The 27,406-nt window shown below is 37.9% G+C and overlaps 4 protein-coding genes across 8 annotated transcripts in view; 1 reads left to right on the forward strand and 3 right to left on the reverse strand.

Moving 5' to 3' along the window:
• LOC122832545 (NEDD8-activating enzyme E1 catalytic subunit) overlaps window positions 1-5,187 on the reverse strand; it is a 5,971-nt gene extending 784 nt beyond the window's left edge. Inside the window, exons 1-15 of one of the 3 annotated variants that reach the window (XM_044119398.1) lie at window positions 5,076-5,187; window positions 4,945-4,983; window positions 3,466-3,589; window positions 3,303-3,383; window positions 3,112-3,194; window positions 2,782-2,862; window positions 2,636-2,679; window positions 2,477-2,541; window positions 2,215-2,370; window positions 1,658-1,760; window positions 1,462-1,572; window positions 1,298-1,351; window positions 340-376; window positions 179-260; window positions 1-91 (exon numbers count right to left, since the gene is read on the reverse strand). The exon at window positions 1-91 is cut by the window's left edge and continues 10 nt beyond it. In XM_044119398.1, the coding sequence (XP_043975333.1) occupies window positions 1-91; window positions 179-260; window positions 340-376; window positions 1,298-1,351; window positions 1,462-1,572; window positions 1,658-1,760; window positions 2,215-2,370; window positions 2,477-2,541; window positions 2,636-2,679; window positions 2,782-2,862; window positions 3,112-3,194; window positions 3,303-3,383; window positions 3,466-3,589; window positions 4,945-4,983; window positions 5,076-5,095 (1,171 nt within the window). In that variant the 5' untranslated portion in view covers window positions 5,096-5,187. Of the gene's footprint in view, window positions 92-178; window positions 261-339; window positions 377-1,297; window positions 1,352-1,461; window positions 1,573-1,657; window positions 1,761-2,214; window positions 2,371-2,476; window positions 2,542-2,635; window positions 2,680-2,781; window positions 2,863-3,111; window positions 3,195-3,302; window positions 3,384-3,465; window positions 3,590-4,888; window positions 4,984-5,075 lie in introns of those variants that run through there. The other 2 variants (XM_044119408.1, XM_044119418.1) reach the window with 2 other exon arrangements.
• Window positions 5,188-5,782: 595 nt separating this feature from the next.
• On the forward strand, window positions 5,783-10,470 carry LOC122834924 (PRA1 family protein 3-like). The gene is made up of 3 exons (XM_044123931.1): window positions 5,783-6,107; window positions 6,586-6,803; window positions 8,412-10,470. The coding sequence occupies exons 1-3, from the start codon at window positions 5,926-5,928 to the stop codon at window positions 8,582-8,584; spliced, it is 573 nt and encodes a 190-aa protein (XP_043979866.1). The 5' UTR covers window positions 5,783-5,925; the 3' UTR covers window positions 8,585-10,470.
• Window positions 8,652-13,916, reverse strand: lmod3 (leiomodin 3 (fetal)). The gene is made up of 4 exons (XM_044122795.1): window positions 13,496-13,916; window positions 11,819-13,399; window positions 10,964-11,040; window positions 8,652-9,272 (listed from the first exon to the last, which is right to left on the reverse strand). Exons 1-3 carry the CDS (start codon window positions 13,781-13,783, stop codon window positions 10,993-10,995), a joined length of 1,917 nt encoding a protein of 638 aa, XP_043978730.1. The 5' UTR covers window positions 13,784-13,916; the 3' UTR covers window positions 8,652-9,272; window positions 10,964-10,992.
• A 1,387-nt stretch (window positions 13,917-15,303) lies between these two features.
• frmd4bb (FERM domain containing 4Bb) lies at window positions 15,304-27,286 on the reverse strand. Of its 3 annotated transcripts, XM_044125166.1 has the most exons (23): window positions 27,220-27,286; window positions 26,410-26,504; window positions 26,226-26,318; window positions 25,539-25,623; window positions 25,132-25,188; window positions 25,028-25,050; window positions 24,247-24,330; window positions 23,843-23,908; window positions 23,107-23,164; window positions 22,933-23,019; window positions 21,460-21,536; window positions 21,142-21,280; window positions 20,903-21,044; window positions 20,585-20,718; window positions 20,299-20,415; window positions 19,525-19,753; window positions 19,389-19,442; window positions 19,083-19,227; window positions 18,693-18,860; window positions 17,723-18,507; window positions 17,072-17,213; window positions 16,764-16,883; window positions 15,304-16,230 (listed from the first exon to the last, which is right to left on the reverse strand). In XM_044125166.1, the coding sequence occupies exons 1-22, from the start codon at window positions 27,283-27,285 to the stop codon at window positions 16,766-16,768; spliced, it is 2,964 nt and encodes a 987-aa protein (XP_043981101.1). In that variant the 5' UTR covers window position 27,286; the 3' UTR covers window positions 15,304-16,230; window positions 16,764-16,765. The 3 variants fall into 3 exon arrangements, with proteins under 3 accessions (XP_043981101.1, XP_043982587.1, XP_043981934.1); XM_044126652.1 differs by lacking the exon at window positions 16,764-16,883; XM_044125999.1 differs by lacking the exon at window positions 27,220-27,286 and having other exon boundaries at window positions 26,410-26,837.
• Between the last annotated feature and the right edge of the window lie 120 nt (window positions 27,287-27,406).

Consider the following 27,406-nt stretch of genomic DNA (forward strand, 5'->3'; position numbering starts at 1 on the left):
TCTCTGTCAGATACTCTAAAACTTCTTGTAATTTGGCAGAAGGAGGAAACCTAAGATCTTGAGGTACCTGGCTGCATGCTGTACAATTCTCCTGTCAAAGAAAGATGATTTGGAACACCGATCATTACTCTTTAAGAAAACTGTGAGCACAGTCTATGGTTAGTAAAAAGACACAAACCTTTCTCTCGGCTTCAAAGGTGTAGGTGTATAGTCCATCCACGTCATTAAAAACCATGTAGTTATTCAAGGGAATATATGCACTGAAAAGACAAATCTGACTGTAATTGATGTTCACATCAAGAAATAAAACTTTGAAGAAAATGTGTTTCTATAACAAACCTTGTAGCGATTTTAAAGACCTCAGTTGCACAGGCAGCTGTGAAGAACAGAAGTAAAATGTACAATTTAATAGTGTTAATATTGCATTCTAACAACTTAAACCCTTAAAATCATTAGGCAAAACAAATTAGTTTAGTACAAACAGCATGAACTTCAACTAAAATGTTTACATTACTTTACATTCTAACATACAACCTTAGCAAGGAATTATGGTTTACTTTTTCTTAAAGTCATGAAGCATCTTGACATATTGCAAATACAACATCCTGTTTACATCCAACTCAAGTTTTCCCATAATTTTCTAAAGTGTTGTAGATTATCTTATGAGGCTAGATGTGGTTCACTTTCATCATTTAGATTTAAACTATAAAAGATTCGAATCACACAGGAAACTTTGGGTTTGATGCTCCTTGAGTTAGATATCACTGAAAGGAGTCAAAATTCAGCTTATTTGGGGGAGTTTTGGTGCTTTCTAGTTTGTTATTGTTGCCTAAAAAAAGTTTGTGCTGCTGCCACATATAAAGTTTGCATGAATTACCATTCACTTTCACGCAACATTCATTTTGATACCTGCTGAGTTGTAAAATATCGTGCTGCACATTTTTGGTGTGTGGACAGTGATTATACATGAGTCCCTTTGTAATTTAACAGCAGGACAAAACTGAGCTTTTAGATACACAGGCCCCTGAAGACTTGAGAAGACAGGAGTGGTATTGTGACTAATAAGACTCATTCAGGAAGAAAAAAATTTTGCCAACAAAAGAAAGACAGTTCCTCTGTTTCTATGTCAACAGAGGTGATTTTGCAGAGAACTCCTACTGCTTTTGAAATTTAAAACACTATAATTAAAAACAAAAAAGCCAACTGAGAAACAAAGAACAAGCTGTTAAGTTGAAACTGTTGATGCCTAAAGAACTTGTGTAGCAGCATAACTGCTTTAAAAACCCAAGTTTCATACCAGCAATAACAGCATTAGTTGATGCCACAGCGGGAATAATCCTCTTCACAACTCCTGCAACACAAAAGCCGACTCTGAGGTTAATTCTATCAGCTCTCTCAAAAATAAGAAGTGATGTGACAAATTAGCGCTGCATGAATTAGTTTTGTAATTCACAGTCTCACCTTGCGTGAGTCTGTACGTCACTCCTGTGATGTTAAACTCTGCCGCTCTTTCTTGGGATTTCTCAAACACCCACTGGATGTGTTCTGGATTGTCACCGTCTAAACTCGTGTCTAGTCGAGAAGAAGGCAGAGATAATAAATGTTTATACAAACTCAGGTTTTTTTTCACAATATATACATTTAGATCGATGCAAACCTCCAAAAGGCCTTTCTTTGGGCCACTGTAAGATTCTGGCGTATTCCACGCAGTGTTCTGGTAGCCGCGGCATTGTTGCGATGGTACACATGGGGAAATTTATCTGTGGATTGAAACAATTCAAACATAAGCATTTTTCATGAGCACTGTGAGTCTCACATTTTGTTTTGTTTTTTAAAATAATTTTATGTTCCATATCAATATTTATCTTACTTTACCTCTGATTTTTTTTTATCTCCTCTTTAGTTTCTATCTCAAAACCATGAAAGTTAAATTCTTTATTTTCACAAAGCTTGCTCTAGCAGACCGCTTTACACTACATAATTTTGTTCAGGCTGAAGGTTATGCTAAATAAAAGCTCTCAGGAAAAGTGGAACAGGTGATGTTTCTGTAATTTGTCCTGCTGATAGTTTGACTTTTTCGGTCATATGCAGTAAAAATCTCACACTAAAAAAAAATTAAACTGGGATTAATCCCCACACCAGGCTGAAAACTTATCAAGGATCAACAGACTTTCTAGGTTTAAAAAGTGAACCTAGAAAAACTGTGGGTGCTACCTGTGGTGGGTACAGCTCCAGTGTGCAATCAATACACGCAGTCATGCCTGGCAGGATGACACGAGCGTTTCCTTTAAAGCCCTCTGTCCCCCCGTCGATGAGGGGGATGATGGAGCTGGGATCTAACACTCCATCGTCATAGCTCAGGAGAGATATCTACAGAGATCACTCAATTAGGTTAGCCAAACCTCTCCACAAAAACAGCAGGTAATAATAGACAGGAGGAAAAAAATATATAGTTTTTCTTTCATTTAAATTGTACCAGCATTCCATTTATCCAGCGTCTAGCAATAATGGAGTCAAGTCCGCAGACAATGATGTGAAACTCTGCAACGATAAACAGCTTGGAATGAGCTTAACCCCTCAGTCATTAAAATAACCGATTAACTCTGCCGAGGTTTAGAGACAGAAATGCACTTACGCCTATAGAAAGAATCGTCAAAGTCTTGAATCTTTTTAAAGTGACTGAATGCTATCACTCAGGAAAAATCCAGGGAACTATACAGTCATATAACACAATGTTCACTAAACATGAACTGTTTATGCAGGATCAAGAGTGAAGGATACGGGACAACTTTACATCCTGAGATACGACTGTTGATAAAATCAGCAGCCACATCTGCCTTTGGTCTTCCAACGTCTTTGGGCCTACACAAAGAATTAATGTTATTTATGAAACATGTGGAAAGCTGTGTATACCAGCTTTCTGTGTAGGAGACGACAAAACATCGGGTCTGGGGATGGATGGAATAAATACTATTCTTAAATACTAATACATGAGAAATTTTTAAAATTTTTCCATAATGTTAAGTAAATTTACTTTGACTAAACCCTTCTCACAAACCATCTTGGCTCTTGTTAACAATGACTTTTTTAAATTAAAGAGGTAAAACTAACCTGAAAAGAAACTGCCTGTTAAGATTTGACACATCAATGGTATCCATGTCAACCACATGAATAAGGCGAAACCCAGACAGGGCCTAAATAGAAAAAAAGAAAAAAAAAATTATATAATATTGCATCTCAAATAGCCCAGTCAGAATGGATTTGATATGCCATTATAGGAACGATTAAAGCCATTTCCTTACCAGGTTCTTAAGGAGTTCACATCCAAGTCCTCCTGCACCGATGACCAGAATCTTGCAGGTCTCCAACAAAAACTGCAGAGACTAATTTGACAAAAACAGCCGTATTTAAACCGAACTACATCTGAACAGTGATGGACATTATTCACATTTTCATGGCGGTCACCTCGGTGCTTGGCTCAAAGTCAGGGTGGGTGAAAGGACCCGGCCTTTCCAAAAACTTCTTCACATGATTCCAGCGACCATCCCAGTCGCAGCCGCTATCCACGTGTCCACTATCAACAGCCATTCTGGATGAGAAACACACCAAAAACAAAAAAAAGAAAAAGAAACACTGAACATGTACTATAGTTCAAATTATTGCATTTTACATTTTCTAAAAGAGATGCATGACACATTGGCATTAACATCTGTATCGGCTGATGTTAGTTACTTTTCAATCATCAACCACCATCTATTTTGTGTGCTTGAGGAGGGATAATGGGTTCGCCCCATGGTTTTTGTTTGGTCATCTGTAAGTGATGCAGCACAGAATTGTGGGTCGAGCTGGGTAATATGGCTTAAAACTAAAATCTCAGATTCTTTTCATACCAAATCCAATTTTAATCAGTTGTTATCCTTTTCCTTTGAAAAAACACAAAGATGTAGCACACTTAAATGTAAATTCTTAGAGAATACTTTCAATGCTAAAGTTGCTTCCAAAAGCTTAGAAACAGAGAAATCTTGTTGCCTGTTTCACTTTGTTTTTAACAATTTTATCTCTTTATTTCTTATTGGTTGTAGTTTGCCTTGATTGTAGGTAGCTATGAGGACTGATCAGAAATATATAAGTTATTGTAAAGTTATTGTAAATTGTGTTTAATCAAAACAACAAGGAAAATCTGCAAAACTCACTTCAATTTACTCAAACGTGGTTCAGGAGAGGCGGATGATATGAGTGTCATTCTGATGGAGGTTCAGTAGCAGAATGGTTGCTTTCAAACAAAGTGGTGCCTATTATTATGTTGTTTTGACTGACCACAGTTATATTAAGGCTGAACTTATTCTGCATCAAATGGGCCATACAAATCAAAAATATTGCTGCTAGTCAGATGTATATATACACTCCTGCATGCACACCAAGCTGGGACAACATGGACGCTTGTCTGGTGCATTGATTTAATTTCACTCTCCCATAGAAAATCAATAAAAAGATATAAACACTGAAATAACTAGAGTCCATTAAACTTGTTTTTAAGAGCTGCAAGGGACAACTGTTTTATTGGAATACTGTAACTGCTATTTAAACTTGAACACGTAGTTAACCTGGGGTCATAAGTTTGACTCAATGTTCTATATTGTTACTGTGTTGTCTTCAATATTGCATAGTCATGACCTGTTTGTAGCTAACAAGTATCGCGAGCTTTGCAAATTTGTCATTTGTAGAAAATGACAGATCTTCCTCTTTCTGTGTTATATCCCACCGTCCTGCTCCCCCCAACAGAAAAGGGGATATTATCTCCACCAGCTAACAAAGATACTAAGTGAGCCGCTGCTCCTTGCCAACATGTTTATGTTTTATGTCTGCTGGCCCAGCAGTCGCTGCTTACAGTGCAACGCAAACCTGCCGCCAGTCAGAGACCTTTATTTAGCATTCGTCACTAACTTCTCAGTCAGGTCCTCTAATCGCCTTCTTTTCTTCTCCCTGGAAAAAAGACAGTAACTCAGGCTCGGTTTAAGGGAAACCAAGAGTTATATGGACGATAAAAATTATATTTAGCGCTCATTGAGACTTACGGCTCCTCGGCATCCGCCATACTTTCACGGTCCCATGTCCTCGATTCAGGCTGCACTGTGTTCAGGGGAGTTAAAGCTGCGCAGCGAACCGCAGCTCCCGCGTTAACGCAGAACTATGTGACCATCATATACACCAGAGGGCGCTGTTGCTTTTTGTACTTCACTTTCAAAGCGCCACGCCACTAACAAAAACTGGACTGGAATACATATAGTGTTCCAGTCCGTTGCTCATTGCTAGCAATGCTGTGGAAAAAGTATCAATATTTATCTATCTATGCCAAGAGATGTGGTGAATTATTATTATTATTATTATTATTATTATTATTATTATTATTATTATTATTATTATTATTATTATTATTATTATTATTATTATTATTATTATTATTATTAAAATAAAAAATACTTAGGAAGTAATTATAGGCAGGTGACAATATGATGTTCCAATGTCACGACCTTGTAGAATTTACAAAAGAAATACATTTAAATACACTTTTTTCTGGTATGTTTTTTTTTTCTTCTCCTGCTAATAGGCAATGTAATGAAGTATATATATAGAAAAAATATATATATATCCATAATTTTAGCGTTTCCTTAGTTGTTCAAGTTTCTTGATTATAGTACATGTCAATTATTTTTACTTTTACTTGATTGTAGTTTTAACGCATACTGCACATTTTAAATGGTTTGGAACCATCCAATACGTCAAGCCAAGTAATCTCGCGAGATTTCTTTGACGTCACTCCCCTGAGCAGACAGCGGAGATCAGCTGGCTTGTCAAACACATTACGCAGTCCGGGTTTGTTATGGTTTTTCTTTTTTTATATAAACCGCACGCTGAGCTACAGACATGGCAGCCAAAATGGAGCTTGCTCCTCTCAGACCATGGGAGGACTTCTTCCCCGCAGCCGAGCGGTTCTCCAAACCAGAGTTCCGGGATTTAACCAAGTGGAACAACAGAGTGATCAGCAATTTGATGTACTACCAGACGAATTATTTTGTTGTCACCTTGGTGGTTTTCCTCATTGTGGGGTAAGTCCTAGCTGCGGTCCAAAGCTAAAAGCTAGCATCTGTTACACTTTTCTCACACACGCCTATCCGGAGTATGTAGACTATTGCTTTTGCTGTATTGGATAGTAATGAAACATAAATATACGTAAACGTTCAATAGCAGTGATCTTTTAGTTTTTTTGTTTGGTTGTTGTTTTTTTTATGTCGTGTACTAATGCTTTATTTTGAGAACGACCCACCACAGATAGTTAGTGATACAAAATTAAAACTTAGTGATATAGATGGTCAGTATTGATTTTATGTGGCTTTTTTCTTAATAGGTTGATTTGGTCAAACGTAGTGGAAATTATGAAGTTTCTAAACTAACCAAAGCTCTACAGCTATCCCATGAACATAAAATTGTTGCCATGGGCACAATTGAGGTATTTGCAAAATAAACAAAGGGAAGCCTACACCCTGGTTTATTACAATGTGTTGCTCTGCATGTTTCCGTGTCCAGGTTCTTGAATCCCTTTGGCATGTTTCTGGGCGGTGCCGTGGTGTCTCTGGTCTTCGCTGGTTCTGTGTGGGCTGGGGAAAACAAGCCCACAATCAAGAACTTCAAGAGGAAGAATCCCACTCTGTTTGTGATTGGCGTAATGGCCACAAGTTACTTTGTGCTGTCGCTGTTTGGAGGCGTCATGGTCTTCATCTTTGGAATCACTTTTCCTTTGCTGTGTGAGTACCACAGTGTCACGTGATCTTTAACTTTCAAAATCAGAAAGGGGGAAAACAATTGTCTTTGGTGTTTGGCAAGGCTGCTCCATGTTTTAACGTGATATTGTTAAAATATGCTCTGCTTCACCCACATGTTACTGCACACTGCCAGTCAGCTGGCTGAGGAAAAGGCTACTACACTTTGCCCTTCCTTATATGACAAACAAATCCTTATGTTTGGAAACACAGTGGCAAGATGAAAAAAAAACCTAGACAGTCTCATTGTTTGGATTAAAGGAACAGCACATTTTACTCTTATTAAGGTAATGCTGCTTTTAAAACCTTAGTTGATAGCCCATGAATGACATGTCTTATGAACAGCCAATCTCACAGTTGCTACCAAATCAGACAACTGACTAATACCCAGATATCAGCTTACTGAAACTTCTGAAATGTTTCCATCTGTTGTTTACTTTGCAATCAGGATATTTACTTGTTAAAGACGTGAATTTCAGACGCAGTTTGTCTGCTGTTTATCTTTTGGTTGTTGTTTGTTTTTATTTTTATTTTTAACCCTGCATGGGTAAGAATGAGATTCTCACAATGTATTTTACAGTATGTATTCATAGATGTGTAGCGTCATATAGTCCCTTTGACTTCAAAGAGAAGCGCCACATTTATTTAATGTAACCTTTAGATTATTGAAACTATAATGATACTATCTGTAGCATTTGTTCATCTTTATTTTAACTTTGATTTCAGAAAAATAAATTATACTGAGCAAACAACTTCTAAATTTAGCAGTAGTTTTAAAGTTGTTATTGCAAAGAATAATACCATCTCTGATGTTCTGATCCTCACTAAGTAATGCTACTAGTATAATAAGCCGACTTAACAGATGTGCTGCTGTTACCTTGCCAAGTGGTTTTTAAAGCAGCATTACCTTGCTGAGTGATGGGAGCGATGACTGGCCCTTGCCAAGTCTTGCCTTTTATTTTTTTTCTTCTCATTTTCGTCATGTTTTTTTTTTTTAGCTCCCGGTACATAATCTACTGGCATGACTAGGTATAAAGGCAGTGACAGAAAGAAAGCTCAACAAGGTGAACTTTCTCTCCATCCTCAGGCATTTAGTGACTGTCAGCACAGGGAGTTCATCATTAGAGCAAATGTTGCAACTCTGTCGCTGTGGTAAAAATACGAAGCTGTTTGATTACATCCCAGGAGATCCACCCACTGCCTGTGTTGACAGGTTGCTAGGGCTTGTTGGTTTGGACTGAACCACATTTACTGGCTGATGTCATGCATTCAGCATCTGCCTGTCATGGAAATCAAAACATACAGCTATATGCTTAGATGCTGCTGCTGTGAATATCACAAATGGTTGTTGTTGTGTTTTTTTTCTCACCACAAACTATTTACACTCGTTTTACTCATCCATCCATCCATTTTCTAACACCCTTGTCCCTTAGACGGGTCAGGAGGGTGCTGGTGCCTATCTCCAGCTAATGTACCGGACTAGATGCGGGCTACACCCTGGACAGGTCGCCACTCTGTCGCAGGGCCTTGTTGTACTAAAACATACACATTTTTCCTTCCGTAAAAATGCCTTGCTCCTTGTTTCTGCTTTAGTGATCCTGATCCATGCATCTCTGAGACAGCGCAACATGAAGAACAGGCTGGAGAACAAGATCGAAGAGGTTGGGCTGAAGAAGACCCCGATGGGTATGATCATGGATCTCCTCGACCAGCAGGAGGAGAAGATAAACAAGATCCAGGATTTTATTGAGAATAAACTGCAGTAATACTTGCGCCAGCTGAGTGCCAAAGAAGCAAGCGTACAGAAGGGTATAAAATGGTTACAATATTTTCAGTCCTTGCACATGTAAAATTACTGATACTTGCATTCCCATATTTTATTATTTTTAGTTTTAGATTTCATGTGTTGGTGTTAGCGTCACAATATAAACTGGATTGTTGTGTTAGCAGGACATCATTGCGCCCTACCTAAAGTTTGATAGTCCTAATCAGACATCTCTAAAATCTACTCATTGTAGATTTTGTAGTGTTTCATTGTACATGATGATTATTTATTTTAGTTAAATCATGTGAAAGACCTCATCAAAAATAAGTAGAGATGCTAAAATTTGTTGTAAAAATCATGTATTTCTGTTTGCTACCTCAGAATAAGCACGTTTAATCTGAATTTATAAAGCTTTATCAAACCAATTACAGAGCCCCTCAGATGTGTTCACTTTGATAAAGCCAGATTTTTGCTAAATACAAATTATTAGAAATGATTTTAACATTGAAACATTTTCCACATTTTAAGCAACAAATATCCTGCAAAGTTCAACTAAAAAACTAAACAAATGTTTGCATCCTAAAGTTACATGTGATCTGAATTATCTCAATAAACAGAAGTATAATTTGGGACAGCAGCAACAGAAATCCCTTTGTAGCATGTTGAGGTGCTGTGGAGACAGCCATCAACTGAAAAATAAAGGAAAAGAGCAACGTTACAGACATCAATATGTATGACTAAATATCCCAAACTTATAAAAGGAAATTGTTCAGAGAAACCATTTAAAAGTCAATAAATTCTGTTAGTGTTTTCATATGTGACAAAAATCGTATTTTCATTCATCTTGTCTAAAGAGGAGGGTAGGAAAATAGAATCAGTTAAGCTCCAGATCCATCTAAAATATTCTATAGCCTAGTTGGAGAATAAATGGTCGACAATTCACATTCACTCTTACAAATGTGCATGTGTTTAATCTGATTTAAACATTTAAAATCAAGATTTTAAAATTCCTCATCATAGAACATTCATCTGAATCACAAATCTCTGGATTTAAGAGGACTGTGTGCACTTTTGAGAGCCACTGAATGAAGCCAAACCCCATTCATCTGCTGGATGGATGGATGGCAATCTTCTTTGTAGGAGCTTATAGATACTGATCTGAGACCAGTTTGTTGATTTGGAAAATTAGGGGGGTTTTTTGCCTGGAAAAAATTACAGGTGTGTTGACTTATTTTTTTGGCATACAGTTCCTGGCCAAATCGTCTAAACTGAGTATATACCCGATAATAGCAGCTTTGCAAATTTCAAAAATGAATGGCGAGTGCACCTTTAATGTATTAATACAAAGTCAGTATGTTCAAGCCTATTCATTCCAGTGCAATTTTTTAAAATAAAAGCATGCCCAAATCTTAGAATGGCAGCAACACCTGACTGAATATATGACGGCAGACATCTTGTTCTGTTTTTACGTTTTGCTCAAATAAAACCTGCACCTGTAGTACTTATCTGTTATACACTGCTTATGCTGACAATTAACATCTATTTTTTTGCTGTTTGTGAATGCACACTGACTGAAGGCTATGCATGTTATGTCTACAGATGGAACATAGGAAAGAATTGGATGTATTATAGATGCTACTAGACACTATGTAAAATTTCTAGATGACTATATTTCCTTATTTTAAAAAATGTTAATGAAAATTCTTGGCACCTGAAAAAAAGACACATTTGTCCTCTGTAAGTTTAACTTCATTTGCACAATCATGGTGTGGACAAGAAGCTATTTAAAAATATTTTGTTCTTGGTTCTTACATTTTCTGTACATGAAAGCAAATCATTATTAAAATAAAAACATAATCATTTAGTGATTTTTTTGTTTGAAAGAAATTTGGTTTTTAGTGTGAGTGTGTTTTTACAGATAAATGTGATTATGTTTTTTATTTCTGAAGTCATTGTCTGAAAGTTAAAATATAATAATTACAAAACTAGATAAATCTAAAAAGTAAATGCATATTTAAGTTGACTTTAAGTAAATAATACATTTAGGAACTAGATGGTTTGTTTTTTTTTTACATCACAAAGGTGTTGCATTTTTTAATCCTGTTGGAAAGGCTCTTTGCACACAAAATTAATTAGACACAAATTATTCTTTCAGTGAACAATTTTTATTTTTAAGAAATTAGAATATTTTAAAAGTGCAAATTAATTTAATAAACTGTACTTTGTTCTTTCAACACTGCATTTGTATTTAGAGTTTTAAGAACTAAACACATTTATGAAACAAAAGCAAGCTTATTTTCGTCTTGTGTGGCAATCATGTAGTAGTTCACTCTGTAGGGCTGTGCATGAAACGTGACCAACATGAGTAAAATAAACATACTCTACAGTGAGAAATCAGCTGAAGCTGAGTCAGATGAGACTTGTTTCACTTGATTCCAGCGCTTTTGGGAGTGGCACCTGCAAGCAACAACACAAGAAAAAATGCAATAGGTTCTCTGTATTTTCAGTAAATAAAGTTAGATTTTTGCCTTAAAGGAAAGTCTTGATTTTGGTATTAGTTTAGTTCTCTCTCGTTTTCTCATCATGTTGCCATGAGTTTGGAAAAAAGTGCCAAAACCCTCGCTGAAATAACTAGCGAGATCGATTCAGTCCTTTTAACTAATTTTAATGAATAAAACTCAAACTGAAAATGATCTTGCCAGTGCAATATAAAGCAATGCTGGCAGGTAACGTGCAACCTTACTCAAGGTCATTGGTAGCCTTCTCTGATTTCTCAGATGAACAATGAGGGTGTCACTAAATTATGTTGCCTGTGGTTGCTGGCTATATCAGCACTGTCTTTGTTGTAGCTGAAAAAAATATTGACGCTACCAGCATCAGCAAACATAATTTGGCATAACAAACTCAACAGTCTTCAGAGTTTTCCACTGCTCTGAAGATTTCTAAATTTTTCTCACTCACTCCTCTGTTTACAAGAGGTAAGGAAACTAATAATTAACTTTAGAGAACCTCACTTCAACTTCTGTACATCAGCCTTTAAAAAGTGTAGAGACTGGATCTAATCATCTTGTAAAGTCCCCTTATTTAACTTTTTTTGGGAATTGGCTCTGTATAAAAAAAATTAACCAAATGAATCTAAAGTGATAACATATATCATGATGTGTGTTATCACAATAACATGCTCTTCCATTGAACTTTTTTTATTATAATACTGTAATATTCCTTAAGTACTCACGGATTTGAGGTATGCCACATTGCTCTGTTTGATCTCACTGAGGAGCTGATCACGAGGAGTGAGGTCAACTTTAGGAGGTACTCGTCTGCGAGGGACGGGCTTCAAAGTCTTTATCACATCATTGAGGTTGGCCTTTTCTTCTGCCATCTCTCTATCTGCTCTATCTTTTACTTTGGGAGTCTTTCTCAGTTGGAAACTTGGTTTTTCTGATCTCCGGTCCTCTCTTGGGTCCAAGTCCAGGAAGGGATCACGTTTCTTGGGAGTTCTCTTTAACTGAATATCTTTTAATGGGTTTGATGGTTCTGCACTGGGTTGTTTGGGAATGTTGTTGCGCTTCAGACTCTTCTTTGGCTCTGGCTGCTCGCTCTGATGCTGTGTTTGTGCTATGCTGCTCTGTTCTGGCATGGGTGGGACAAGGCCATGCTGCTGTAGGAGCTCAAGTGGTGGTACATAGCCCAACATCTGAAGTAAACCAGGAGGCAGATTGAGACTGTTCTCGTACATCTGCATCATTTCCCTCTGCTCCTTGACCTGCTGCTGCCTCTGCTCCTCCTTCCTCAGCTGCCTCTGACGGTCGAGATTCCTGGTCAAGATGTTGGTCACCACCATCCTGGGGCCGGGCAGCTCAAAGTGGTAGCCTATCTTTAGGAGCGTGTTGTTTGCCTTGAGCAGACGAGAGATCTCCATCTCAGCATGGTGACCCAACATGTGCCTCTGGTTGTGAAAGCGAAGCTCTGTGAGAGTCTCATTGAACTGGAGGCAGCGGATGATGGCTACGATTCCCTTTCCAGTTATAAAATTGGACTCAATATTCAAAGTGGCAATGCTGCGATTTTCTCTTAACATGTTAGCCAGGCTGAATGCAATGTTTTCATCGGCACCTGTGTTTGCTATGCTGAACGTTTTGACATGTTTGTTCTTTTTTAGGGCATTCACATAGTCTACAAGCATTTCCTTAGGAATGTTTTCTATGTTATTGAGGTTGACCTCAGTGATAGACGGATTGTTGTTACGGATTTTGTCCAGAGTTGACTCCAAGTTTGTCTCATTTCCTGAAGGACGTGATGTCATTTTGATATTATTAAGAGCCAACTTTGGGATTTTTAACTTGTTTACTTTAATTGGTTCCTTTTTTAAGAAGTAATCATTGGCTTCACTTGTATTTGGCACTTCTGGAGTTTCTTGCGGAGGTAAACAATCTTCATTTGCATTTTCATTTTTATCTTCATTGTTTTCAAAGGCCACTTTGGAGTCTGGAACAGACTGGCTGTCCACTGTGTTATTTTCAGGTGTTTTTTCTATGCCACTGGGGGGGTCTACATCTTTCTCTGTATTCTCAGGTTTGAGATTTAAAGCTACTTTCTCAGTGGTTTTATTGTTAACATCAGTCACTTTGTCATTTTCAACCTCCTCTACATCTTCTTCAAATATTTCCTCAATGATCTCCTCTACAATTTCCACTCCATCTGGATAGTCAGTGCCATCTTCCTCAATGATTTCTTCTATCACTTCATACACCTCATATTTGACATCTGGATTTTCTTCTTCTTCCTTTTTTCCAGCTTCCTCCTGTAAGATTTTCTAAAAGTAACAAATCAGGATATTAACATTGGCGCTGCAATACACCATGAGCTAAAGTAGATTTCATAAACTTCTGAGAGTTTGAACTCTTCTTACCTCACTAGGCAGCAGAGTAGCAGGCACTCTTTCCTCTTCAAGCATACGTTTTGATTCTTTCTCCCAATAGAGATAGTCAACAAGTGACCTGTGGTCAAAACTTCCTGTTGGAGGTTTCTCTGTCTGGTCCTTCTGTCTTTGTCCCACTGGTACGTTTTCATCTGGGGCAATGATAACGTCCATCTCGCTCTGGAGCTCTTTGAGCTCCTCAGGTGAGAGCATCGCCAAGAGTGCATCTTCATCAATCTCTTCCTCACTAAGATCCTCACTGTCTCTGTTGTCAGACATATCTTCAATGTATTGTTTCTTTCCTTAGCTGATGGTGAGAGGACAGATAATTTCTGTTCTGTCCACAGTTGAGAACAGAGCAAAGTGGGAAGTGTCTGACTTCGACCTCAGCCTGAGAGACTCTGCCTCATGTGTTGTCTAAATTTAAATGCTGTGAACTGTGGAAGATATTTAAAGAGTTAGCAGGGGAGAGACATGCTAGCATTCTACCCAGCTGGCTCGGTCTTCAGGATCTTTTGGGATGACAGCTGCTTCAAGTAAAAGGAAAGAGGAGAACTGACAGGAGCAGCTGGTCCATTAACACAGGTCCAATTGGATGGCACTGGGGAAAGACTCCACAGCAAACAGTCCCTCCTGGAATGCTCTTGAAGGCATAACCTTTGGGATACTATGTAGCAAATTATAAACCAGAGAAAATTGTTTGTTGTTAGATTTTTTTTCTCACTTTAGTTTGTAGATTGAAGAGACCTTTGGTGCTTTTTACCAAATCTTTAAAATATTTTTTTTCCTTTACATTATATTTTAAAATATTAATAAAAAAATAAGAACCTTTTAGAAGAGATGGTATTAGTAGGTATTTTCTGCACTGCCTTTGGTACAATGTTGGGATCGTCCAACAGTCTGAGGTCCAGACAACAGAATAGTCAGTTTATCAAAACTGATGTAAAAATGTGTTTCTTTGAAATGATTTACAGAGATAACTGCCAACAAACTTTGCTGAAGCTGATATTTGTGATATCATCCGTCTTTGCTGATGCATATCTTTGGAGCCAGCTTCAAAATATCCTGAATATCCTAGGTTATCCAAGTCTTTCTTCTCTTTGTGGTTTTAAGGATCATCTTAAAATGGCACTGAAAGAAACTTAATGTTTTGTCTAGGAGATCGAGGCTATGCAATGGAAGTGGTTGCCAGGCTTGGCTTAGAGCACAGAAGAACTACATCGGTCCTGCCCTTTTCTTGCTTATGTTCCTCCCTAGGATAACAAGATGGGTTATTACAAGTGCAACTGCAGAGGAAGAGTGAACATCAACAAGAAAGACAAGGGTGTGCTTTATTCTGACCAGTCAAATAATACTTGTTGGCTTTAAAATTCAGCTGGTTGTGCTTATTGGGTAGCTAGCAACAATGGTTTTGAAGTATGATTGTCTTGTTAGATGGACAAGAGGCATAGAAATACGTAATCTAAAATGTTCACAGTCTAACAAGCTGGCCATTATGACCACGATATTGAAGCTTGAGTTGTTCGGGATTTTTGAGTTTGCTTTATTTGTTTTGAAGAGTGTAAAACAAATAAAGTTAAGTTGAATATAATAAACAAAGAAAGTTGATTCTGGCATACCAGCTCAGGAAAATTAGTAATGATTTAAAAATTCAGTTTAGTTCAATTCAATTCTGTTAAAAATATATTTGATCATTGAATTGAATTTAACTGAGACCTTTTCCAAATTCTTTAAATATGTTCGTGTTTTATATATTTGTCCATTTGGTTTTGTTTTTGAAAAAAAAACTGAACAAAACATAGAATGTCAGCTTTAATGCCATTGTGTTTTCAGCAAGTAGAAGCAAAATGTACAATTATTCCTTAAGGACTTGGTGACTCAATAACAGTGGCTAAACTTGTTCTTCATTAGTTGCTCATATTTAAAAAAGTGGTTACACCCATGTATGTGTCACACATTTATTGATTTGTCTCCAAATGAAAAATATTTTATGACAATATCTAACAAGGTTAAACTAGACACTCACTGTACAAAACCGTGATAAAGCAAACATGAGGAGAGGTTTTTGTAATGGCAGTGTTATTGTTTTTTGTTTTTTTTTCAAACCAAAAAAATGTCCTCACCATGCATTATTAAACACTTACTGCACCAACAAGACAAATGGTTCTATAAACAATATTGAAATGATACATCGGCATGTTAAAAAAAGTCTAATCCGATGATAAAATCACTTCTTGTCAGGTCACATCCTTGAACAGATTCAAGATTTGTTTTTATTTAGACTACTTTTGTATCATGAGATGAAGATGATGATTGTTTTAGTTCTATAAACTACTGTTTTGTATAAGGCAGTAGCTTGTTCTCTTTAAAATACTTGTCGCTGCTTTTGTTATTTATACACATTTAATTTTGAATCCAGTGTAGTTGTGCAACATCTTGACACATTCTCATCTGCCTGTACAATTCATCCAATCCAAGGCACATGGGAAAGCCATTCAAGAGTGTCATCACTGTGTTCAGAGCTGTCTTTAACTTGAGGTCAGTGTGCACCTTTATGCACAAAATGTTGAGAAATGTTTGTCACCAGAGACTGCATTGGTGGCATCATAGAAGTCTGTTTTCAGCTCCATTTTCTCCATGCGCTGCTGGCCATGGTTGGTTTGTGCCAAAGGGTTTATTTTGGTCCTCTTCAGTGGATGCCCATGTAGCTCCCATCAAAGTGAAATCTGTGTGTGCAGTAACAAAATAAGGTGTCAGAACTATAGTTGTTTTGACATCTATAGTCAAGAAATACATGGACAGCATTTCAGAGAAAACATAGAGATGGATGTATGAAATAAAATTCACAAAAGAATCCATTACGTGAACATGTATAATATTACTAGAACATTACAGATGAAAAAAAAATGCTTTTTTTGCTCAGAGTGAGATGTGTCATCTATTGAGTTGGCATTGCCATTTTTTCTCACCACAAACTATTTAATGCCTTAAGCCAAGCAATTCTGAAGTGAACTCTTAACTTAAGGCAAGTTTAATTTGTCATAAAGGATAGGAACTTGGAAGTTTTTTTCCAATTAAACATCTGAGGAATTACTAACTTAATAATAGTTACATTTTGAGGAAAGCTAATACTTAGAGCTTGATGGGGGGGAAAAATAAATACGGCACACCATGATATGAAGGTATGATTTTGGGGCAAGACACATGAATGGTGACTTGACATCAAAATGGCGATGACTACTAACATTATCCGTCTCACCCTTAAGTGGTAGATTGGTTGTCTGATGGCTCATCTGCACTAGTGGCATCAGCACCAACCACATCTACTGACTCAGATTTTTTGGGCTTTGTTTCAGACTCTTTGTTCTTAGGAGAAAATCTTCACATTTGGGAGTAAAAGAAGGCAGGAAGAGAAGCAGACAACAAACCACGTGAGCACAATTTATCTGAATAGCTGGCGAATAACCCAGCAGAATACAGTCAAAGCATGATATTCTATACTGCAAGTAGTTTATATCCATCGCCTTATTAGCTTGTGATCACAGCTGCATAAAGTGCAGCACTCACCTGCTATGTGTGGGACTGCGGTTGTACAGAGCTCCAGCTTGAGCTCCAGCGGGAGAGTACTGGGATACATCAGGTGTATCAAACTCTGTCAGGCCAACGGCCAGCTGGTTGCGCCAGTTTCCTGTGCTCTCCGCTGAGGACACTAAAAAACAGTTATAGAGCAAAAACACTCAGCGGATGTTGCAGTTTTACCCACTAGTAATTACTATTTCTAGGAGCAGAATGTCCCCGACAGAAAAATAGACAATAGCTATGGTGTCTGTGATATACTTCCAGCTGAAATGGCTGGAAGTGCTGCTACTACTATTGAACATTTGGACTGAAAGATGATAGGCTAGATGTACTGCAAGCAGAAGATTGTTTTCAATTTTACTCCTTTTTACATAAATTACTTTAAGTTTTATCATTAATAGTACATGCATGAAAAGAACTTTGCAACTTCATCTAGAATTTCAATACATATTTTGAAAGGTAAAAGCAATTTTATTTGTGTTTCAAATGGTTATGTAACTACAAAATCCAAAAGTAACTCTTTAGACTCACTAATCAGGGCCTGATGATTTGTCTCATCCAAACCTAACTAATTTAGGTCCTGATACTGGCACACACCAAAAGAAGTATACAATGTGACCAAAAAAAGAAAAACTTTACCTGAGGAAAAAGAAGTGGTTCTGCTGGAGTGGCTAAAGGCTGCTGGCATGGTTTGGTAGCCCAGGCTGAGCTGTGAGCCGCTGTCGAAGTCATATCCAACCATCAGCCCTCTCCCGCCCTCACGGTGACCTTTGCTCCGGTGGTACCAGCCTCTCAGATGTTCGGCCACCAAGGCCTTCTGCATGTTTTTAGCGAGCAGCTCGTTTCTGGGACCCTCTCTGCTCCGTGGCGGTCTCACAGTTGCGTAAGGATTCTGTGAAAGACTGTCAGCTCCGTCACTACTGTAATGCCTGAACCTGTCATGTCCATGATAGCCGTTCATCTGGTAGGAGGGGTTGACGTTGTAGTGGCCTTCAACTTCATTCTCATATACATAAGCACCATTAGCATAAGGCTCCATGTCCTGACAGGTGTAACTGGCAACATAATAGGCACTAGGTGCATAGTGTGATGAGGTCTCGCATTGATAATTACAGCTAGAATGGTGCTGGACCAAGTTGGGCATGCTTCCGGTGTTACCATACACTTCCACTTTTCTGTGCAGACGGTGCATTGTCGAGACACGGGAGTCCAGTGTACTGTAGTGGGAGTTAGCTGCACCACAGTAGTCCAGACTGGACTGGCTAGTGTAGGAGGAGCAATCTTCTAGCACCTCTGTGCTGTTACTGCGATGCGATGGTGACAGGATAAAGACAGGCTTCTCAGCGTCTGTGTCTTTTCTCAGACCTGGCTGAGACTCCAGACTTCCACTGCGATGTCTGAAGCAATGAGGAGACCCCTCTGACCTGGAGATAGAAGATAGTTTTAATATGACTCCTACAGCACAAAAATATTTATTGATTCAGAAGGGAAGGAATAAAAGTTATGAGAATTTTAGTTAAAGGTCAAGAGTTGGGAGAGAAGGAAGGATAAAAGTTGGAAGGAGTTATTTCTGGGAGGAATGATACATGCACTGCATCAAAGACCAGACCTGAGCTGGCTGCTGCTGTAGGCGTTACGGGTCATAACTGGGGTGGGAGGCATGCTGCGTGGATCTCTGGGAGGCCTAGGAAGCGTTTTATAAGGACTGCTGTTGGTAGAGGACACCTCTCTTTGATTCTGGTAGGAATTGTGAGCCTCCAGGCCATCAAAACCTAATCTAAAAAGTTTCAGTATTAAAAAAAAGGAGGGTAAGAGGTATGAGAAAGAACTGAGGCTGCAAACGTAACACATTGAATATTCGAAACCTTGCAATAGTGTTATTTAAATCCTTGACTCAACACGAACAAGTAAGCAATTATTAAAGCAAGAACTTGTGAAACTTCCTAAGCTTAACCTACACAAATAGAAAACAAACTTAGAACAATATATTTTTACCCACCTGCTATGGCTTTTGTGATTGTTTCCTGCAGGAGATCCCTGTCTCTCCACATCATATTCTGCTCCCAGTGATCGCAACGGGCTGAGCTGTGGGGAACCTTGGACTGACCGTGATCGCGGCCTCTGACCTGCACCATCAGAGTCATCTATATACACACAGTAAAATATTACAACGGTGACATCAGTACAGGGTTTCCACACAGTCTAAAAATGTACAGGATTTGATTCAAGTAAGAAATACATATCTGTATTTTCCATTTAGCAAATCCCTAAAATGTAACAAAAGAAAATCTTACAAATCACTTACCATCATCCAGTGGGAGACTAGATAGGGAACTGCAATTTGAGCGGGTGAGCTCATCTAATAAAACAGAAAAACAACTGTATATAGCTTCCAAATTTAGAAAACTGATGCACCACAGTATTCATTAACTGCATCCTACCTGCAATGATAACTGAGGCCCGCTGAGTGGGCTTTTTCCCCTTCTTTATCCTGTACTGATTCATCTCATCCTCGATCTGCTGCAGTTTGTGCATAGCATCCAAGCAGTTTCTCCTCCTCTTCTTCTTGACCGTTTTGCACAGCTCAGGTTCATTGGCCAGCTTCTTAGCCGCCTCGACAATTTTCCGTTGGAGGGCAAATCTGCTCTCAAGATTTCTCAAGAAAGGATCCTGCAAAGGTTTGCAGTAAGACACAATGAAAAGATTAATTTCGTATTATCTGTTAACTAGAATCTTTTTAAGTGAGATCCTAAATGATTTTTAGATGAACTTCAAGACGTTTTTGTTTGTTGCTTTCTTTCAGTCGTGGCTTTCTTCTTGCCACCTTTCAATAAAGGCCAGATTTGTGAGGTGAATAATTAATGGTTGCCTGAACTGTGATCTTCAAGCTTAGGATATTGTTTTACAATATCCTAAGCCACTCCAAACTTATTCATAGCTGTATTCTGCACCTGACTGGGATACATGATAACTTTTTAAAAGCACTGTAATAATGTTTAGTCAAGAAATTTGTGACATAATGGAGCATGTGGCTCAGCTTGTCCATATTTTGCTTTTGAAAATACCTTCATGAAAACATGCATGGATTTGCATAATTTAAATTCAAACAGATCTATGACATCTAACAAACCATTTAAAGTGGATTTAAAGTAGTTTGGCACAAAAGGATAAACATGAGTTTCATTGTGTTTAAAGTGTCCTGGTCGAACGCAGACCTCATTGTAGGGGAAAAGGTCATCCAACTTGAAGGCAGTGCCAACACGCCGCCTGACCTGCGGTGGTCTTTCGCCTGAGGAGAGGGGATATTCCTTTGGCAGCTTTCCTGTTAGTTCCTGAAGAACGACAAGACAGGGTTTTGTACTTTAATAAAGTGCAAGTAGAAACAGAGGCAATCAACTTTAGTCCTGCACAGCAACAAAGGTTTAATAAAAGGAACTAAGCAGAAAAAAAACTTTCACTCTATGAATGCTGAAGTGCTGTAATACAAAAAGGATTTCTCACCGCCTCTCTGAGGCAAATCTTCTTAAGCTCTTTTGTTTTCTTGGCCAAAATGTCTTGGATTTCCTGTTCTTTTTTCCTCAGCTCAGACAGTTTTTCTTTCTTCTGTTCTTCGCTCATTTCAGAGTCCGCCGAACCTACAGATGCAAAATTATAACAATGCTGTATCTCACACAGAACTTTATCTGTTACACTTGAAGAATTTAATATACATTTTGAACTGTCAATAATGAGGTGATGTAAACCACAGCTCAGAAATGTAAATTTTACCACATATATAATTTTGAATACTACTAAAATATAAGATCTAATAACACCAACCTGTAGAGCCCAGGCTCCCATTGCTGGCTGTTATGCAGTTATTTTTCAGGCCTACATCTCCTAGTCTGTTAATTTTCGCTCCTCCATGTTCAGTAATCTCCATGGCAATTTCCTCTAACGTTCTGGCAGGTCCTAGTTTTGCCTTTTAAAAATGAAAAGGACAATTAAAATTACAAAGCTTAACAACATAAATATGTAATTGATTTCTTTTAAAAAATGATCTCATAGAAGTCTCTTACTTTGCTTTGCTTTCTGTCCAAGTAGAACTGATGTTGGCTAATGGCCATTACCCAAATGGTTTTGATTAAAGAATGGCTGGCATACCACGTGTGGATGAGTAGGCCTGTCTGCCCAAAGGTGCGTTTTGTTACTGTTCTCCTTAAGTAAGATTTAAAAAAATAATCAAAGACGACTTTGTTGGTAATTTTGATAAAAATTGCCAGTGCATTGATCATTTGTCTGGACAGATGCTGAAAATATGGATGAGTCAGAAGCAAAACAAAAGTGTGAACAATACTATGCCTTATCAACTTGAACAAACAGAAAATTCTGCTCACCTGTGTGGATCATTAACTTCTACAGCAAACTTTTTCTCTCGGAAGTACAAGTTTTCCAGCTGTTTCCACTGGTAGAGCTGTAGGTAAAAACAAAAAATCACCAGGGTCATAAATATATTTCTGTTCATTTCACTATAGAAAATAACATTCTGGATATAAACTTCAACATAATAGTTTGAGTTTGGTCCACTGATCTTATAAATGCTGATGAATCTAAAAAAAATAATAAAAAAATAAAAACAACTAAAAAAACACAACCAGACTGACTCAGTTTTCATAAAATTTTACAAAAAAGTTGAGTTCAGGTGTGTTTGTTGCTTGGCCTGTTTCACCCTCAGTCATTAGAAGAAGCCAGACTTTATCGTGAGCTGTCATTACAGTCCTAGCTGCCAAGTCTGCATTAGAGCAGGTGTTTGAGTGAGACAAACGCCACAAGGGGACATTACATGAAGATTCATGGCCAACATAACCACTTTCCATGGCTCATCACGTAAACACCCCCCTGTTATCCAGGTGCTGCCTGTCAGCAGCCAGATCTGAACAATCTATTAGGGTCACTGACTCACTGCACGTCTCGGTTAGATCTGAATGAGATTTTTAGATAACAAAGCATTTGCAGTTTACTACACTACACTCAATTTTGCTTAAAGAAGACTTTGACAATTACTAAATAGTCAATTTACTTTCAAAGACAAAATATGTGCAGAATTTACTCCTAAGCTAACCAAACAAAGAAGAGTGATTTCCAGTCTTACCAGCACAACAAATGTTCAGAGTAAATCCTCAGAAAAGTTTAAAATCTCCTTTGCTTTGCTGTCAGCTGGAGCACATACTTCACTCTGGCTTCTGTCAGCTCCTGACTTGTCTTTTCAGGTATTTTCTGAAGATTCATAATAAACCCCTCAAGCCCAGCCCCTTTTCCCTTCAACATCACTGCCTCACTCCTTCTTCTGCTTTTCTAAAGCCTGCTGTTCAGCTGACTTCTTGCACAATGCTTGAGATGCGCCAGCCACAGATTGATTGCTTCACACAGAGCAGCAGAGCTTTAAGAGGAAGACAATGGGGTGATCATTTACTCATAAAACTTAAGGGAACTGATGGATCACTCACACGGGTGTTTCTACTGTTTAATCACGGACAAAGACACTTCTAATGAAACAAGAAAATCAAGTTCTTTTTGTCTCTCTGATTCTTCAAGCCTTTTTAAAACTCACAAGCCTTAAGAAAACGAGCCGACAGATTCTTTTAGAATGAGACTTTGCTTCAAGTCTGGAGCCGTCTGCTACAGTTCAAGCCAAGATTTCACGGAACTGAAAGACACGATGCATGATATAAAGCTGGTGAATCACTACACTGTTTTGCAACAGCGGCGGTCCTCACCCGTGCTTTTTGCTGTCATCACACCCAGATTTGTGCGTGTGATAGAAAAAACAGAAGAGACATTTCAACCAGGAGTCTGCTGTGCCTACTTACCTTTCGAGGTTTTAATTTGTCCTGTAGATCATACTGCCCAATGCCTTTATAGCTGATTCCCAGCCACCAAGGGATCCCTTGTTTATCCTGTCAGAAAAAAAGTGCAGGTTATATGGCTAACTTGGCTCAAGGCGTAACAGCTGTCATTTTCAATGAGTCACACAGAGGACCTACCTTAACCTCATAATAATGAACCCCGTATGTTGGCAATGACTCCACCAACGTTAAATACCTGGGAGAAAATTGAAAGCACAAGTCAGTATGTTTCAGATGTCACATTAGAGCCATAAACCTTAATATATTTTATGGGGAGCTTATGTCATTGAGAGAAAACAGTGTGTGAATATGAACTTGAAAGAAAGGGATACATGATTTTTCAAAATTCTTTACAAATACAATACAAACGTCTGGTGTGCATTAATTCTACTATTTTAGAATCTTTGGGCATGTATCTGTCAGTGCTGAACATTTTTTGACATTTCTACTAGCAAAGTAGCAGAAGCTCAAGCATGTTAGATGGAGATATCTGTGGACAAAATGTGCTAGTCTTCCCCCAGATTCTGGACTTTGACTGAGACATTCTAACACATGAGCATGTTTCAACTGAGTATCAACTCAGGTTAGCTTTTCTGTCCTCTATGAAGAAAATCAGCCCCAAATCATGATGCTGCTATAGTAATGTTTGATGGTGAATATGCATTTTACTATAAATTGGATTTCTTATCCATAATGACCAGATTGGAGCAGAAAACTAAAAGATGTCCTATCAACAGGCCTCTTGACCTAAACTGTGAATAATGCTCTCTTGCCTGGCCTTTAACCCAAGTTCAACATCTTGGTAGGTTTGCTGTTGTGCAAATCTGGTGTTAGAAAAAAATAAAGGTAATGCATAATTTTATTTAATACTTACTGTACAATAGCCTGTCCCCTTGAGACACCTTTCAGCTGCTTATAATATTCAATAACTCGATCCTCACTGCATGAGGAACACAAGATAAACAAAGTTAGGTAAGTGGCGTTTACTTTATAGCACAATTAACAATAAAATATGACATATGCTCTGTCTCTACAAAAACGGAGCATAAAACATTTTAAAAATCCCCAAAAGACAAACAAATAAGCAAATAACATAGGTAGCAATTGAATAACATAATTAAATGAAGTCATTTGTATTTAATTTTATTGAATGAAAAACTAAGTCTATGTTTCTCTAGACTTTTAGCTCAAATTAATGCATCTCAGGTTTTTACAAACAGCATTACCCAGGTCTCTAGTTTTTGCCAGATTTCTAGAAATATTTCATTCAAAGCTCACCAGAAAGCAAGAGACGGATGTTCCTTGAGGACTTTGGTGGGGAGAGTTGGCAGCTTCTTTAAATCAGCCCGGGTGTTTTCATCACTGAAACAGAAAAACGTTGTGACAGATATGGAAGTTGGATAGCAAAGAAAATGTATGTATTTGTGTACATATTTATCTCTTTAGTAGGAAAGAAAAGTCACTACAAAGTTGCTCCTACAGATATTCTTGTAGAGAATGAAAAAAACCTCAATAAGACTCATTAGTTATATGCCATTTTTATCTTGGGGGGATTTTTGGAGCTTTGTCTTAAACAGCTTCTTTCTAGCCAGGAGAGTTCAGGATTTGTGGAAGTAATGCTAAAGCATTAAATAGAAATAATCCCAATTTCTACTCATTTCTGGTTAGAAGAGGAAAAAGAATCAGCAAAAAATTAACAATATAATCTACTTTGTGCTTACAGCTGGCCAGAACCAGGTGGCAACATCCACAAAGATCTGTGATTTCTGATCACAGTGTGATCTGTGTTGTGCATTATTTAAACAACACTAATAGCAGCTGTGTGCTTCAGAAAGGTGTTTCTGCTCTGCATTCCTTGGCATCATCGCAGCATTGTGAGATTCATTAGCTGTCTAGTGCAAGCTTTGCAGCACTCTGTGGTGAGCCTGACAGAGTACCGCTATTGATTTTTGTTGTCTGCACTGGTGAAACAAGTGACCTATTGAATGATGTTCCCTGAAAGTTCACTATTAACTCCTCCAGGTGCTGTTAAATACTCCTACATATCATTTGTTCTTACCTTGTGTAGTCTCCTTTAGCCTCCTGGTGATACAAAAAAAGCACATCGTATTAAATAATATCCTTTAATTTTCATCTGAATAGGGTTATGCTAATAGCACCAACCTGTAATGCGTTTGCTGCCAATCTAAAGACATTCTCAGTTTCTACTTCAATCATCCCCTGAGAAATATAAAAGGAAAAAAGACTAAGAAATACATGCAGGAAATGTTGATTAGCAGAGAGAAAGTTCTGCTGATCCAAACATAGATAATTCCCTGTGTTGCCCTGTTGCAACCTCTGCCTATTCTTGAAATGAAGCCTTGTGTTATTCTGCTTTCACAGACATTGTGCACTTTCCATTCCAGCCGGCAGAGTGAGAAAACTGTGCCCTGCAGTCATTACTGTCTGCTGGGCTGAGGTGCAGGGTTCAGAGACAGTGAATCATCCCGCAGCTGCTGCAAAAACATCTGCAGCGAATGATTTCTTTGTGGCTTTAATTCCCAGAAAACACAAATAAGAAAGCCACTTACGTTGTAGACGGCTGATTTTGCATTCAGATAGAATAACTCCACCGTTATGATGTCCTTTAGCTGCGTTATGTTTTCTAAATAAAACCTATCCAAAACAAAAAGAAGGGATAAGTTAGTGTTGCTGACAGTACTTGCTTTTTAAGATGATACTTTTCTCATCAAACTTTGCCTTGTAAAGGTATTCACTCAACTTGAAATTAGATTCACAAACCTCAAGGTATTTTCTTGAGATTTTATGTAAAAGATCAGTACAAAGAAAAACATAAATAGGAATCAAAATTATGCATACTGTAGTTTTATGCATGTAGATTCGCCCTTTTACTCTGATGCACCTAAGCTAAATGTAATGCAATTAATTGTTTTCAGATAGTACCTAATTCATAAATTAATAAATAAATTGTACCTTTAATCTTTTTGGATTAAAGGTACAATTTGTTTAAGGTACAATTTGTTCCTTAAACAAACACCATCATAAAGACAAAAGAACATAACAGAAAGTTTAAAGATATCTAACATATAAAATCCCATCAAAATGCATTAAACTTTGTGGCTATCATGAAAAAACAAGTGTGGGAGAACAAGTCCATCAACATCACTAATAAAGAGGGTTTTTTTCACATTAAAGTTAAGCAAAGTATTGCTCTCTGATGGTGAAACAGAGTCAAATATGAAAAGATGAGTTATTACCTGACAAGAAAGTTCAGGGAAATGGCTCCAGGTTTCTTAGAAAAGTCATGTTCAAGGACCCTTCGATCCATCTGCAACCACTTACACTGACCACTGAAGGAGCAAACATAAACACACATAAAAACACATCTGCAAATTTGATTAATTCTCTCTACAAATAAAAGAAAGACTACAATTTACATACTTGTCATCAAAAAATGCAAGTCCAAAGAATTCCTTCTCTTTGAGGTTGAAGTGGGAGGACACCAAGTCGAGGAGCTCATATGACAGAAGCTTTGGCTGAGACGGAAAGATAGAGATTAGACTGAATGTAGTGAACATACCATTCATCCAAAAAGCAGTCAGGGTGAGAGGTCACCATTGAGTAAGAATTTATTCAAGAACATTTTGAAAGCAGGGTGGTCTTTTTGCTCAGACTCTGCTAGCAATAACAGAGTGGCTGAGGTGCAGGGAGAAGAAACAGAGCCCTTTTTTGCCTACATCCATGGTTATCAAACTATTGTAGAAGTACCACTAGTGGTTTAAGAAATAAGAAGAAGGTTTTGGGACCAGTTTATGTTCCATTTTATGTACTTCTGAAGTTGAATGCTGGATGTAAAAGCGACATAAAACCCAATTTAACTTTGTTGTAGTTGCAAGTAAAAACTGGAAAACTACTAAGACCGACCCATTGTTGTACTCAATGAACAACTGTTATGATAACATTAGCTTATTATTAATGTAATTTGAGGTGGTCCTTCACTTCATAATGTCAAAACATGGCACAAGCATCTAAGTTTTATATGCACATCTCATTAACTCCAACTAAAGAATCTGCTTCACCTAGATGATAAATACTCTATAATGCTCAGCAGTTGTCAACATAATAGGGAAGATGCTGAAAAAGTGCTTCGAAGAGAAATTCAAGTGCCTCAGCTGCGACCTCAATAACCTTTCTTACTTACGGTACAGATATAATAGTCTTTCAAAGTATGGTTTCTTATCTATATCATACCTGAACCAGCAGCTCGAGCTTTCTGTCATCCAGCAACTGAACCTGACACAGTTTACCGTCAGTCATCTGCAGGGAAAGAGAAGAAAAAGCTGAGGGCTTGTGAGAGATTTCAAGTAATCCATAAACATAAAGCATAGGGATATGGTGTTATTGTGTGTCCATAATGCATTTGTCAACATGGCAGCAA

The sequence above is a fragment of the Gambusia affinis genome, linkage group LG01, assembly GCF_019740435.1.
Source record: "Gambusia affinis linkage group LG01, SWU_Gaff_1.0, whole genome shotgun sequence".
NCBI lineage: Eukaryota > Metazoa > Chordata > Actinopteri > Cyprinodontiformes > Poeciliidae > Gambusia > Gambusia affinis.

Bases quoted from the DNA above. Each gene is read 5' to 3' on its own strand.
- LOC122834924 (XM_044123931.1), top strand. From the start codon at position 5,926: ATGGCAGCCAAAATGGAGCTTGCTCCTCTCAGACCATGGGAGGACTTC. The intron at 6,108-6,585 runs GTAAGTCCTAGC...TTCCGTGTCCAG, and splicing joins GTGGTTTTCCTCATTGTGGG to GTTCTTGAATCCCTTTGGCA. The intron at 6,804-8,411 runs GTGAGTACCACA...TTTCTGCTTTAG, and splicing joins AATCACTTTTCCTTTGCTGT to TGATCCTGATCCATGCATCT.
- lmod3 (XM_044122795.1), bottom strand. From the start codon at position 13,783: ATGTCTGACAACAGAGACAGTGAGGATCTTAGTGAGGAAGAGATTGAT. The intron at 13,400-13,495 runs GTAAGAAGAGTT...TGTTACTTTTAG, and splicing joins CTACTCTGCTGCCTAGTGAG to AAAATCTTACAGGAGGAAGC. The intron at 11,041-11,818 runs GTGAGTACTTAA...TGTTGCTTGCAG, and splicing joins ATGTGGCATACCTCAAATCC to GTGCCACTCCCAAAAGCGCT.
- frmd4bb (XM_044125166.1), bottom strand. From the start codon at position 27,285: ATGACTGACGGTAAACTGTGTCAGGTTCAGTTGCTGGATGACAGAAAG. The intron at 21,537-22,932 runs GTAAGTAGGCAC...TTTTACCTACAG, and splicing joins ACAAATTAAAACCTCGAAAG to CTCTACCAGTGGAAACAGCT. The intron at 19,443-19,524 runs GTAGGATGCAGT...CTGTTTTATTAG, and splicing joins GGCCTCAGTTATCATTGCAG to ATGAGCTCACCCGCTCAAAT.